General features: G+C 45.7%; 1 protein-coding gene and 1 long non-coding RNA gene across 2 annotated transcripts in view; one reads left to right on the forward strand and one right to left on the reverse strand.

Moving 5' to 3' along the window:
- The window catches only part of UST (uronyl 2-sulfotransferase), a 290,037-nt gene extending 276,223 nt beyond the window's left edge, over positions 1–13,814 (forward strand). Inside the window, exon 8 of the mRNA XM_084777513.1 lies at positions 10,770–13,814. Coding sequence (XP_084633639.1) covers positions 10,770–11,053 — 284 coding nt within the window. The 3' untranslated portion in view covers positions 11,054–13,814. The remainder of the gene's footprint in view (positions 1–10,769) is intronic.
- Positions 5,119–10,356, reverse strand: LOC311593411. The gene is made up of 3 exons (XR_014777696.1): positions 10,169–10,356; positions 7,171–7,228; positions 5,119–5,648 (listed from the first exon to the last, which is right to left on the reverse strand). It is a non-coding gene; the product is annotated as an uncharacterized lncRNA (long non-coding RNA).
- Positions 13,815–14,038: the final 224 nt, after the last annotated feature.

Consider the following 14,038-nt stretch of genomic DNA (forward strand, 5'->3'; position numbering starts at 1 on the left):
ATTGGTAAAGTAAATGCCTTACTGTTTAGGGAGATTATGTCATATAGATTTTATATAAGTGTCAATAGAGCTGGTAGGATTGAAGCCACTGAAAAGAAGAAAATGGACCCCTGGGCATACGAACCTGCATTATTCTTAGCGAAACAGGGCCCATAGTCACTTGTCAACTAGGATGTCATCTTACATTATTTAGAGATGTTGAAACAGAAAAAAGAACCCTATGCATACAAGTGGTATGTTTATATGATATTCAGAGATCATGCCTTAAAATGCACTGCAAACTTGGGTTTGGAAGACTCATTGTGGTGACTCATGCCTGTAAATCCTAGTAGTTGGGAGGCTGAAGCTGGTGGATTTCTATATGTTCTGGAGAAGCCTGGATAAGTAAGATCTTGCTTTAAGGGGTAGGGGGATAGACCTGGAATAGTTGATGCTTTTTAAAAAATGCACATGATAAGCTAAGTTTTAAAAGAGTATAAAACCAAATAAAATATAACCAGCGTACTTTGTAAATCATATGCATAAATTAAAACATGGAAAGAAAATGTGTAAGCATAGCAATAATCGTGACTTGATTAAAAGTCATTTTAATGTCTTAATTATTCTATATTTTTTCCTAAAACTTGTACACCTCTATTTAAATTTATATATTTACCTGTGTACAAGAACATATGAATTTTTAAGTTGAAAACTGATCCTCTCTCTTGAAAGAGTTCAAGCTATAATGTGCTCCAGGGCTTTATAATAACTATATGCACAACTGCAGCAGTAACTTGATTGTTGGGAATACCTTTGAGAAAAACTGATAGATGACCATATAAACTTCTACCAGGAGACCATCCCTGTGGCTGTGTCATCAATGTGTTAGTCATTGGCCTGACATCAGGGCTAGAGTCTAACAGTGAACTTGAGTACGTTGAAGGAGATATATATATAAAATATCCAGGGGAGGGGGAGAGGGAGACTAACTTAATAGAACCATGTGGATAATGAGCAATAAAGAATTCAGTTTTCCAACTACAGTCAAATTTCTAGAACTGTCAAATGCCAAAGGCACTCAGAGATGCAGGGCTGACATTTTATTCTTCTAATCATCTTTGTCCCTTCTCTTCTTAAGCAGAGCCCCACTGTGTAGCCCAGGCTAACCTGGAACCCCGAGATGCTCCTGCCTCAGGCTCTTATGGGCTGAGGTGATAGGTATATGCCACCCTGCTCTGTTTGATCTTTGTTCCAATACGTCACCTGTTTCATCGGGATGTCTTCATCACTCATTGACCCGGCCTCGGCCTTGACTCTGATAAACAAGCCAAAGTGCAAAGAGTAACAAAACCTCATTTGTCAGTAATGATTTCAAACGTAAAAAAAAAAAAATGTATTGCCCACAAAAATAGTATATTTTATTGATAAAGCCATGATAGGGCTATTTTCCTCCAGACATTTTTTTAAACAGAAATTCATTCTGCTGTTGCTAGCCCATATCTGGGCCTGTATGTAATGGCAAAACTCTATTTTGAGAAGCACACATACGTGTGTGTGTGTGTGTGTGTGTGTGTGTGTGTGTGTGTGTGTGTGTATTTAGAGTAGTAGAATCTTTCAAAGAAATTATTAGCTTTTGGGCTGATTTGGAGTCCAGACTTAGGGTGGGGGAACATCTGGTAGCAATTTGTCCTCTGTCTATCAAACCTAGGTAACAGAGAAAGCCAAATCCTAGAGCCCTGACCTTTTGCAGGGTGCATCTGTGTTTTCAGCTCTGACGGGTTCTCATATTCTTTGCATTGAGCTTCGTGGGTACACCATACAGCATCAATAAATGGGTGCTCCAGTCGCGTCTGTGCAACTAATTACCAATACCATTGCCCCACCGCAGCTGCTGTCCCTGACACAACCCCTACAATGGCCACTGCCGTCTTAGCAGGTTCCAAGATAACTGGTGTGGTGTTGAATAGCCCAAGTAGGAGTCACTCCAGCAGGCCACCCTTATCTTTAGAATCTGTAGAGTTGAGCCCCACCTGTGTGACATTCCTAAACCTGCAGGCCCCATGCAGGTCACTGAGCAGCAAGCCTCCATCCCCAAATGGGCAGGGCTCTGGCCCCATGGGCTTTTTGGTGCCTGACTCCACACAAGCCAAGTGCGTGCTCCTCCTGGTTCTTTTTATTAATCTCCTGCTTCTAACTATCAAAGAAGAGTGTGAGTGTTAAAAAGCCTTCATTTTCACTCATCAAAGGAGCCTAGCAGCTTGGGGGTGTGGGGGTGGAGAAAACCATGTAATTTTGCACTTGGCTGCACAGAGCAAAGGTTCTCTTGAAATTCAAAGTGATCTCAACTTCACTTTTAGTTTTTTGTTTTTTTTTTTAATACTTCTAGATCTGAAATGAAGACCAAAAAAGAAAGGGGAGGGGGAAACCCTCTGTTTACTTTACCAACCTTAAGCTCCCAGACAGCCATGAAGTGCCTTCCCCCGCCCCCTTTCTCCCTTAATTGCCATACCTCCAAGAACCTGACATTAAGATGCCATCAATCATGCTAGTGGCACATCAAAGGCTGCTCCTGTCAGCCCCGCCCATCACTGTGAAGTCAAAGTGACACACATTCATTTCCGCCACTTGCAGCTGCAGGGCAGCCGGTTGTATTTCATATGTCTGAACTGCGTGGCCACCCTGCATAATTCAGGAAATGAGTTTACTCTATCTGTGACACACATCGTGTTCACACGCTTTCTGTGGCAGCCAGCATGGCGCAGGGCGCTGCAGGAGTTGGTCCTGTGTGCATGCCCTGCTGCTCACTCTCCCCAGCACTGTCAGTTCCCCCACACCCGACCTTGACTTTCATCACACCTGTCACCTGAGAAAGTGTGCTTCTCTTAACCTCTGAGCCATCTCTGCATTGCTGAAAGTGAGCCTCTCTTTGTGTGCTGGAAATTTCTGGATGTAATCTAACCTGGGAAGTATAAAATGCAGAGTTTTGAAAACAGAATGCATGTTAAAGTGGCGGGGGCCTCTTGCCAATCACTGCCCAGCTAACCGGAAGCCAGAAGATAATGCCTGTCTTTGGATGATGCTTGTTTCCGTCCTGGGTAGAATGTGAGCTCACATGGGTTCTTATGAAACTCATAGCCATCTCTTGCACATGACCTCTGTTGGAGCAGGCTAAAACAAGTCTAGTTTGGTGACGGGGAGGCCCTCTGCTCAGTGCGGAGATGGAGGAGGGGAAGCTCAGAGTCTGTCCAGCATCAAAGCACAGCTCCAGTCAGCAGTGCAGTCTGGTTCTTGTGCACTGGGTTAGCCCTCTCCAAGGTCATAAAGCAAAGCCTCTGTCCTCTGCTGCAGCTGGGTTTACACGCTATTTCCAGATTGTTTATTCTGGCATAGAGTCAAGGCAACAGCGTTATTTCCATTATACGTGTTTGACAGCCTGAGGGTTGGGAGGGGAGGCTCCAAGGGGCAGGTTTGTGTTAACATCAAAGGAAGTTTTTAAGAGTCCTGAAGATTATGGACCAGTCTAAACATCATGTCCATGCAACAGAGGTGGAGAGAGTGGAGGCTTTTGCAAAATGTCCAGATCTGGGTCACTAAAGCAAAAATGCATTCATAGCCTCAGCTGGAGTTTAGCACATCACACTTGTCACCACACAGTCTCACGCACGAGCTAGGTTATTGGTGAGCGATATTCATTATCAGGTTTGAAGACTGAATACCCAGTGTGGGTAGGGAGGTTCACTGGGAGGACCAGGTGTTGACACACAGCATCTGCACACTTTGCAATGGTCTCTACATTCCATGCAGTGGTGACGGGATGCTGAGCCAAGGCGAGGCTCCCAAAGCCCCAGAAGACTTGTCTGTACTAAGCAGCCTTCCCCCTGAAAGCCCAGCTTTCTGAAGGTGTCCCCAAGTAGTAGCCTGATGTGACATCTTCCACAAGGAATTATTTAAGGTGGACCAAAAAGAAGCCATTTAAATTATATCCACTGCAGATCCCTTGGCACATAAAGCAAATGGGTTTTGTGTGTATGAATGTTTTACTACTTCTGTTTTTACATGTGTATGTGTGTGGTGTGCATAAATGTGTGTGTGCATGCATGCGCACATGTGTACAGTGTATACACATGTGGAGAAAGGCAGAAGTTGATATCGGATGTCTTTCTCAGACATACCCCACGTTATTTATTGAGACGGGGTCTCTCACTGAACCCATAGGGGGACAGTTCAACTAGTCTGGCCACCAGTGTGCCCTGGAAATCCCTGTCTCACCTGTCTGAGCACTGGGATTGTAGTCACTCCTATCCAACTTCTGACGTGAGTGTCCTTGGCCTTGTACAGGAAATGCTTTCTTGTGCCGTCTTTAAAAAGAACGTGTTTCCTGTGCCGATGGAAAGGAACATGAAGAAGTATCAAAAGTGGTGGCCAACCTGGTCACTCAGTGCCACTGATGCAGCACAATTAAGTCACACAGATGTTACCTTGAGCAGCGGCGCTCAGAGTTCTCTGGTTATTTCCTGCAGTTACACTCCGCCTAGCACAGATGTAGTAGCTCTAAGGTGGCAGAGACGCAGATCTGCCTGCACAGGCATGTAAGTTTGGGGCAAACCTTTCCTTATCGTGGTAACTCTTCAGCTTTTACTAAGTGTGTGGAAGTGACCAGTCACCACTACAGGGTTTCTTCCACTGGTTTCTTCTCTCTGCTGAGAGAGGCAGATCCCACTTCCCACCCAGAGCAGCCATGCCTCCCCTCCCAATCCCCTTACTAGAAATGGAGGGAGCGTGTTCATTGCTTAGGGAAGAACCGCAAGTAAGAAGGGAACTTCGCGAGCAGGGACTTACGTAACATCAACACCCAAAGCTGCCCTTTGGGTTAATCTAGTCTTACCTATGGATGTCAAGTGCAGGTTTCAAGTCAACAAACCCTCATGGTATGGTGTTCTATTCCAGGCGTGGAGGTGGGCACTGGGGGAGCTAATACTGAGAGAGTCCCTTTCAGTCTGAAAACGTTTTTTACTGGTTGCTAAGTTTTTTCAGCAGATCCTTCTGGACCACCCCCCCCACAGCACTCACCGCCCCCCTGCCTCCCCCCCCCACATCCAAGTTAGAACAGTCAAGCCCTTCTTTTTAATCAGTCCCCTTAATGCCAGAGTACACACTGGGCCAGGAGAAGTGGGTGGTTATAGATTTCCACTCAATTTGGAAAGCAATAGCCTGTGCGATAGGCAGAAAGTGCTAGACTGGAATCCGAATGCCATCTCTCCAGTCTCAGGACTTCACATACCAGGCTGAGCACCTTGAGCCACCCTCTTAGGTCCTTGGTGCCTTGCTGGGGAACTGGGCAGACTGGGGAATTCTGAGGTCGGCAGGCTATGAAAGACTCATTTATGTGAAGGATTTATGACAAGTCCACCAGTTTTGGCTTTCCGACCTTGGAGAATTAAGCGTTGATGCCAAGCAAAAAACAAACCAGAGTGCCATGCCCCACCCCCGACTGGTGGCCACTATCTCTATGGGAGGGGGAGAGCATCCCCCTCACGTGGGAGACCTGCTCTACTCTAGCATGGAGACCGTTGAAACTTGCCTCCGCTTGTCCGTCTGAGACCCAGCTTCTGGCTTCTCTGCTCTCCAGCTCTGCGAGCCTGAGCAGGGTACTGGTGTGGGAGCCATGCCTGTAAAGGGGATAAATGACCCTGTAGCATTCGGGGCGGGGAGTTCACAAAACCAAATGTGCATGCGTACACATCTCACAGAGCCTGGCAAAGACCAAGCTGTCGGAATGTCTGGTGATGGTAGTGGTGGCGGTGACAATGTCCCATTCGCTTTTTGCAGCTCCTGCACCTGGTACCAAGGCGCAACTCCATAAATATTCGTAGGAAGGTGGCAGTGGATATGCTGGGGAGGCTTGACGGGAGCGTGAATATAAAATGCTTGCTTTCTGGGCCTATACGATGTAGAGTTTCAAAGCCTTTAAAGCAGGACTGGAGAATTTCTGTGGCCAAGAGGCAGGTGACATAAAATAACGAGCTGGCACTTGGCGTGTGAGCACACGCTGCACCTCCTCTCTCTTGGGGGCATAGTCATACTACATTCTATGGCCCTCCCCGAAGAAAAAGCCAGAAATTCATATTGCACACGAAATAGGCCAGGTCTTTATAACTAAGTCAATTTCTAAACAACTACTGCACAGAGCAAACAACACACTGCCAGGCTGACCTTGGCTGGCTTTGCCACACCCACTTCTGCCTTCATGGAAAGTGTTCTGGCTCGCATCCTTTGGCAGATGAATCGGTGAACATGAGAGTCATCAAGGGGTGCCTATTGGTGAGGGCCTCCCTTCTCAACGCTCATAATCTGAGGTCTGGGACTGCCAAACAAGGGCTCAGGTGCTTTCCAAAGGATGCCGGACAGCAAGCGCTGCTTTTTCTTAATTTATCATTAAAGTGCATGATGTATGTTTGTGAGTGTGGGCACACTCATGCCCCGGCGCCCCGGCAGAGGTCAGAGGTTGCTGTCCCCCACCCCCACCGCCGTTCCCCCACTCTACCATGGGTTCTAGCAATGGAGCTCAGGTCAAAGGGTCTGAATGGCAAGCCATCTTACCCACTGAGCCATCTCATCGGCCAAGTGTGGATCTCCAAAGCATAGCTGCTTTGTGGCAAGAGTGATGACACTTTTAAAAAGCCAACAACAAAAACCCAGACTTTGTGTATTGTTGCAGTCAGGGAGAGAGAAACGACTTCACTGTTCACACAAGTTTGTTTTGTTTGGAAAGAATATCTAATATTTTTGCAAAAAAGAAAAAATGGGGAGGGCTTAGCCAGGGCGCTGATTATACATAAAAATGTGCCTTGAAATGTAATTTTCAAAATTCTCTGTCAGTGGCCTGGTACAATGGCTCAGCAGGTAAATGCACTTACTGACAAGCCAGGCAACTTGACTTTGGTCCCCAGGGACACACATGGTGGAAGAAGAGAACTACCTCCTCTAGTTTGTTCTGTATCCTAAAAATGAAGAAAGTGGAATTCATTCTTGACTGCATAAGGCAAGCTGACCTTCGGGCTTCCCAAGTGACGGTGGCTACATATTATAGGTAGGCCTGTGGAAATATAACAATGTATGACACAGTGCTAATGGGTTAGGGGAAACCTCAATAGAGGAGGAACCCAGAGTCAAACCTTCCCTGCCACTTACCTCCTAGTCACGTGACCCTTCTTGCTGAATGACCTACGTGCTCATTTCATACCCCCGCCTGAAAGGAAAGGTCATGATATAAATGTCATGTATAAGTATACTTGCACAGCGCTACTGAGAGTCTGAAATCAAATACACTATCCATAGACGTAACCCTAACCCCTAAAAAGTATCTCCTATCAGTGTTGGTGACGTTAGATCAAAGCCTCAGTGGCCCAAAAATAGTACTAGCCTTGGCAATTCCATTAACTTACTACTATACAGCTCTGTAGGAATAGATGCTTGAAAAGCTGTACTCATGGGCCAAGGAGAAGGCTCAGTGGGGAGAGCATTTACCACAAAGCCTGACAACCTAAGTTTGGTCCCAGGGACTCACATAGACAAGGAGCTCCCAAAATTGTCCTCTGACTTCCATACATGCACTGTGGCACATGCGTCTATCCACATGTGTGTACACACACACACACACACACACACACACACACACACACACACACACACACACGCTAAATTAATGTAATTTTTTAAATTGAAAAAAGTTGTAATTCTGTGACTTTATAAATCCTTTGGTTTATCCACACTGATAAAAGGCTTAAAGGGTAGAGGGTTGGTTTTCTGCTGCCCAGGGACCCAAAGAAAGGAAGGAAGGTTAGGGCAGAATCCGGGGCACCACTGGTATTTAAAAGGTAGACTGAAAAGGAGGAGGAATGGAAAGTAAGGATGAGATGGAGGCAGAGGGGCAAGGAAAAGGCTGTGGCAGGTGCCCAGAGAAGGAAGCCTTCAAGAAGGGTCCACAGCATAGAGTTGCTGCCCTGCGAGGGCCTGCAGAGCCCCACTGAGTGGCCAGCAAGGAACCAGAAATCATGTGGAGGAAGTATTATTTGGAGAACAGAAAGCAGAAGCTTAAGGTCCCAGCATGTGGATGTTGAAAGTTGGGCCACAGCAGACTTTTACGGCTCTTCAAGAAGTTAGGATGTGGTGGAAAGACAGAGAGAAAGGAGAAGCGTGGAGAGGAGGGGTTCTCTACGAAACACAGTCGGGGCTGGCAGTACAGCTCCACAAACAGAGCACTTGCCCAGCATTCACAAAGCCCAGGGTTCAATTGCCAGCACATGAAAACCTGGATGTACTGGTACACAGCTATAATGTCGCCCCTGGGGAGGGTGAGGCAGGGGAAATCATACGTTTAAGGTCATCTCAGCTACAGCTAGCAAGGCCAGCCTAGCACACGTAAATCCTTCCTATGTCTGTATCCCTACGAAAAATTTGTTTCAGTGGGAAAGAACCAGTGTGTGTGTGTGTGTGTATGGGGGGGGAAGGGAGGGGGTGGAGGGAGAGGGAGTGAGAAAGAGAGAGAGATTAACAGTAAGAGTGCCTGAAAGGAAAGAAGAGTGAAGCAAGAATTAGATGTTTAAATGTTAAATGTAAAACTGTGAGTTTAATTGAAAAAGGAGGGGCCCACTTGTTTTACAAAGGCACTTAGGAAATGGAAATATGCCTAGGGGTCTCTTGCTACCCAAGAAAGGGTCTTTCTAAACTCTTGTAGCTGCAAATGGGAAATTCCTCTTTGTTTTCTCCGCCTGTTCTGAGGAGCTTGCAGACAGACAGACAGAGCAGCCGCCTGTTTGTTCTGACCAATGCTTCCCAAAAGTTTGGTCAGGACAGTGGGGTAACTGTGGAAAGGCCCCTTGGGATCTTACTGCAGATTTCATTGCCTTATAAAATGCGGATACAGGAGGGCAGTACAAAGGGATCTGACCGGACTCCTCAAAGCCCCAGATATCATATACTTGACTTTCTCCATGGACACTATTTAAATGTTCCTAATTCCTCCAAAGGAAAACATTCCCAAATGGTTTCCTACTAGTAATAATTGTAACTCTGTTATTTTAAGAGCAGTGTAATGTGTTACACTCTTTGTTGGTGGCTAGAACAGTTACAGCCTATTGACCTGCCTCCTACAGAAGCCTTTAGGATGGCACAGCATGCCACCTGTGTTTACTTGGCTCTGAGATCTGAGGGGCTAAGCTGTATCACCTGCCTTCCCCTGCCTGGGCTCTAAGCTAATTTATCAATGCACACTGGAGACATACAGATGGCAGACCAGGTGCCAGCTTTGCCAAATGGGGGTAGGCAAGAAGATGGCGACATGTGTGGCAAGCAGTGCTATACCACCATCCTACAGGACAGGCTCCTGCCCAGGGAACAACTTCTCAGCTTCCTTCCCCAACACACAAATATAAAACACGGGCATAACGTACTTCAAGAGGTGTGGGGACAAGAGACCAGGAGGCTTGACTGAGGAACCTCCTGTGGACGGAAGGAAGGAACCAGTTATTCGCCCCAAATGTCTCCCCTGCCTGCATTCTCTCTAACATTCAGCTAATGGCTGCATTCATGGTTTTGTAACATCCTGCAGATTCAGCTTAGAACAGCTTGACTCAAGTAATTTAGCTAGTTAAGTTAAATAATACAAGACTCTAGCCTGACACTGTGATGCACACCTTTAATTCCAGCGCTCAGTGGGGGCAGGGACAGGGGTAAGTGAATCTCTGTGAGTTAGAGGTCAGCCAGGTCTCTATAGAAAGTGCCAGTAAGTGCCATAACAGACCTTGTCTCAAAAAAAAAAATAATAATAAAAATTTAAAAAAAAATTTAAAGGTGGGGGGAGAATCTTTCCTTTCTTCTGTTTTCTTTCTCCTCCTCCTCCTCTTCCTCCTTCTCCCCTTCTCTCTCAGAAGGAAAATACAACAATATTTTTTTTTCATTTTCATCAGCATAGAGTCTCACCGTGATAACAAGTTAACCTCCATCTCCAACCCTCTCCTCCTTCCTAAGCCTCTTGAGTGGCTGGACCTACACCTGCCTTTTACCCAGTTTAAAACAGCATGGAGGAGACTATAAACAAGTGTCTTAGTTGGGTTTTCTATTGCTGTGCGGAGACACCATGACCACGGCAACTCTTAGAAAGGAAAACACTTCATTGGGGCGGGCTTACAGTTTCAGTCCTTCGGTCCATTGTCATTATAGTAGCAAACATGGTGGCATGCTGGCAGGCAGTGCTGGAGAAGGGACTGAGAGTTCTTTATCTTGATCCACAGGCAGCAGTGTTAGTTCACAAGGCTGGCAGGAGACCGTGTGCCACTCCCTATGGGCCAAGCATTCAAGTGCATGAGTCTATGGGGTGGGGAGCATTCTTTTCTTTCTTTCTTTTGTTTTGGTTTTTGGTTTTTGGTTTTGTTTTTAACATATACCTTTATTTTATTTACACATGCATGAAACAAACTACATACAGCAGGGAGAACCATGAGACAATCATGAGTTATACAAATGTTACATTCATAGTGATTTGGCTATTTGTATTTGTCAAACTTGAAGTAAACATCTCTCCTATCTTGTTGGGTCTAAATTTCTGAGTGGGGCAATTCTTTTCAAACCACCGCGTGAATTATTTTTCTCCACCTTAGAAATGCTATCCTAAGCCTTGTTATATCCTGTGGGTGCATCTCTCCTCTCTGTTAGATGTCCCATGAAAGGCGGCCTTATAGACCCTGGTTGCTCCTGAGACACCGCTCATGGGTTCCCTGGTTCTTTTGCAGAGCACCGGAAACTGGGCAACATGACTGTGACCGTGAAGAAGACTGTCCCCTCTCCCGAGGCCGTGCAGATTCTCTACCAGAGAATGAGATATGAATACGAGTTCTACCACTACGTCAAAGAGCAGTTCCACCTGCTTAAGCGCAAGCTCGGACTGAAGTCTCGCGTGAGCAGGCCTGCTCTGCGACCCCAGTTCTTCGTCCCCACCCCTCTGGAGACGGAAGAGCCCATCGACGATGAGGAGCAAGATGATGAAAAGTGGCTAGAAGATATTTATAAGAGGTGATACCAGCACCAGATTGCCTCCGTGGCTTTACCCCCCCTGTTCCAGAAAGTTCTTTGGGGAAGAAAAATTCAGAAGGGACTTTCGTTAATGCTTGGGTGCATTAAAAAGAACAAAACATTCCCACGTGTTGGGGTCATTGGGAGACGCCCGGTTTTGCGGGTTTTATTTGTTTAATTTTATTCTGTGTGTGTGTGTGTTTGGTTTTTTTTTTTTCCTTGCCTCCTTGAGTCTTTCCTAGAAACACTAGATGGCTTCACCACGAAGCACCTTTTTATAAAACAGCCTTCCCTGACCCCTACCCACGTCTTACAGTGAGAGAAAGCTAGTTGTTTTTACCATTTGTAAAATGGCTCCAAACGTCTATGATAAAGATGTCCAGATTTGTATCTTGCTGTAGAAACAACCATTTTGGGGGTGGGGGTGGGGGTGGGTTAGTGGGGCATCTAGAAGTAAAAGGAAGACTTGATAGACACAAGTGGGAGGGATCCGTTGGCTACAGGGTTTCTCCCCACATGGACAGAATACTGCCTCTGGCCTAGCTCAGGGGACATTGTCACTAAGAACAGAGTACTTACCTCTGAGAGAACAAGTCAGCTTCTGGCACCCACCTTCCCAACAAATCAGAGCCCAGGAAGCTTGTCAAGATCAAAGCGTATGCGTGGCAAGTTCCATCGAGCCATTCCATGTCCAAGTGTCGTTCTGCCTGGAAGGAGCGTAGCGAGGAACGGCGTCAGCTTGTTACGTCAAGCGTCGGTAGGGCAGATCAAATGTGAGGGCCTCGTGGCCCCCTGAAACCTCTGCCTCCTCTATTATTGCACGTGGAAGTGCCAGAAACTAATTGACCCTTGGGCCTGGATACGTAGGGCAGGAATCCCAAGCTTCGCTGTACACCATGCACAGTCCCTCACACACACGCAAGCCAAACCGGGCGTTACAGAAGCCGGTATCTTTCATAACTTCTAGAGCTGCTGTGTTTAGTAACCAAGGGTCCCAGCCTGCCCTAGCGGCAGTAGAATCTTTTTTTTTTTAATAGAACCTGCTTACTTCCAATAAGCTTTTCCAGAGACGTCAGTGCCACAAACAGTGTCTGGACAGGACACTGCGTGGCCAGCTTTTGAGTAAGTTGGTGCCTCCCCCATGTGATCTGAGTAGACACAGGGCTTTTTGTTTTTTCCTTTTTACACCAAAATATCCCTTCTACTTCTTTCCTCCTGCCAATCCATGATGTTTCTGTTTCTTTAATTTCTGAATTGTGTCTATCTTTTTTTCGTCTAAGTTCTGAAAAACTTATATTCTCACTGGTGGATATTGTGCAACTAGCTGAGAAGCCAGAGTGCAGTGGTGGCAGCAGCAAGGATATTGGTGACAACTTGTGTCTGCCTCAGGTTTATCCCAGAGCCAGCCCTTGAAGAACACTAGCCAAGTAAGTCAGAAGTGTATACATAAACAAGACCCTGACATGACATAAGCTACACACATTTTTGTACCTTGCAGAAACCATAAAATCTCTAGATTTTGTTTTGCTTCCTTCACTAAAACTGGCCACTAGCCAAGTTCTAAAGCCAGTCATTGGAAAACCGTCCAGTGTGTACTGACGCTACTTAATCATGAAATGAGTTAAGAAGGCTCCCACCCATGGTACTCCAGGGAAGGCAGGGACCACAGAGATGTAAGTCCAGCACTGGCCACTCATTGCTTTCTGCTTCAAGGAACTGAGACAGAAACTGAATAAGGGAGCTGTTCACAGAATGGGGGGAGTGGGCGGGGGTGGAGATAGCCTTTGTGCTCTTTGGACAGATCCAGGCCTTTCCATTAATCAGACTTTGAAGTGTAACATAGAAAACAGCTACTACCATTTCCCAAACTAACCAGAACTGCAGTGTGGTACTTTGTAAGTCATCTCCATGGCATTACACACACACACACACACACACAGAGAGAGAGAGAGAGAGAGAGAGAGAGAGAGAGAGAGAGAGAGAGAGAGAGCAGAACGTGAGCAAGAGAGAGCACACTTGCACACAGTGCGGTTAGTCCCATTGGCTAGGTTTTCTCTGCTCTGGCCAAAACATCAGGGCAGCTGGTCACTCCTAAAGGGCCCCTTCCTTCTAGAAGTTTGTGCAGCCCTTGCTATGTGTCCAAAGACAGTGCTTCTCACCCCTGGTCACTGTCACATCACAGGAGAAGGGTTTGGCTGGTAACAGGCAGGACCCTCATGGTCTCTTGTCCCAGGACACAGCCCCTAGATCCTAAAAGCCAAGGTACTTCATGGGCTCACTTGGGCTCTGGCCCAACATAGTTTGTACTTCATGAAATATATTGTACATTTTACATAGTTTAATTTAAAAAGAAAATACATTTTAAGCTAATTGGCCTTTGCCTTATTTATTATAACCTTTCAGCACATTCCAAGGTTTTAGTTACTCAGGAAGGGGTTAATTAAAATGATTTTATTTTGGTCGGATGGATGTTTCTTAAAAGGGAAATTATTCTTATGAATCCTCAGCTGACTTTCCTTGAATGCTGTAAAAGTGCTTGTAAATCTTTTTTTTTTTAAGAATTAAAAAAAAACAGTGTTTGACATTGATAGAAATTCAAAAATATATATGGAACTAAAGCGTTAGCTAAAATAGAAACAATCTGTGTTTAAGGTGAAGCACTCCTTAACTTATTCATCACCCATAGAAATAAATGAATATAAATAAGCTGACCTTTCTTCTGTTATTTTGATAGTTGGAAATTAAAGACTTCCTTCTTTCCTCAAGATGTGTGTATATGTTTTTAAGGTATGTCTTTGAAAAGAAATCTATCAACTTTCATCCTTGTAACTATATGCTCCCCCTAAAACAAATACCAACACACACACACACTGGATACAAACCTGGAGCTGGCCCTTCATCTCGTCATATGTGTAAGACACTAAAAACTTGGCCGTTTCTGTATGTGCTGATTGGCACACTGTCCAGCTGCTGGGTCAGCACACTTAGC

This window comes from Acomys minous, assembly GCF_964271855.1.
Source record: "Acomys minous genome assembly, chromosome: 3".
Lineage (NCBI taxonomy): Eukaryota > Metazoa > Chordata > Mammalia > Rodentia > Muridae > Acomys > Acomys minous.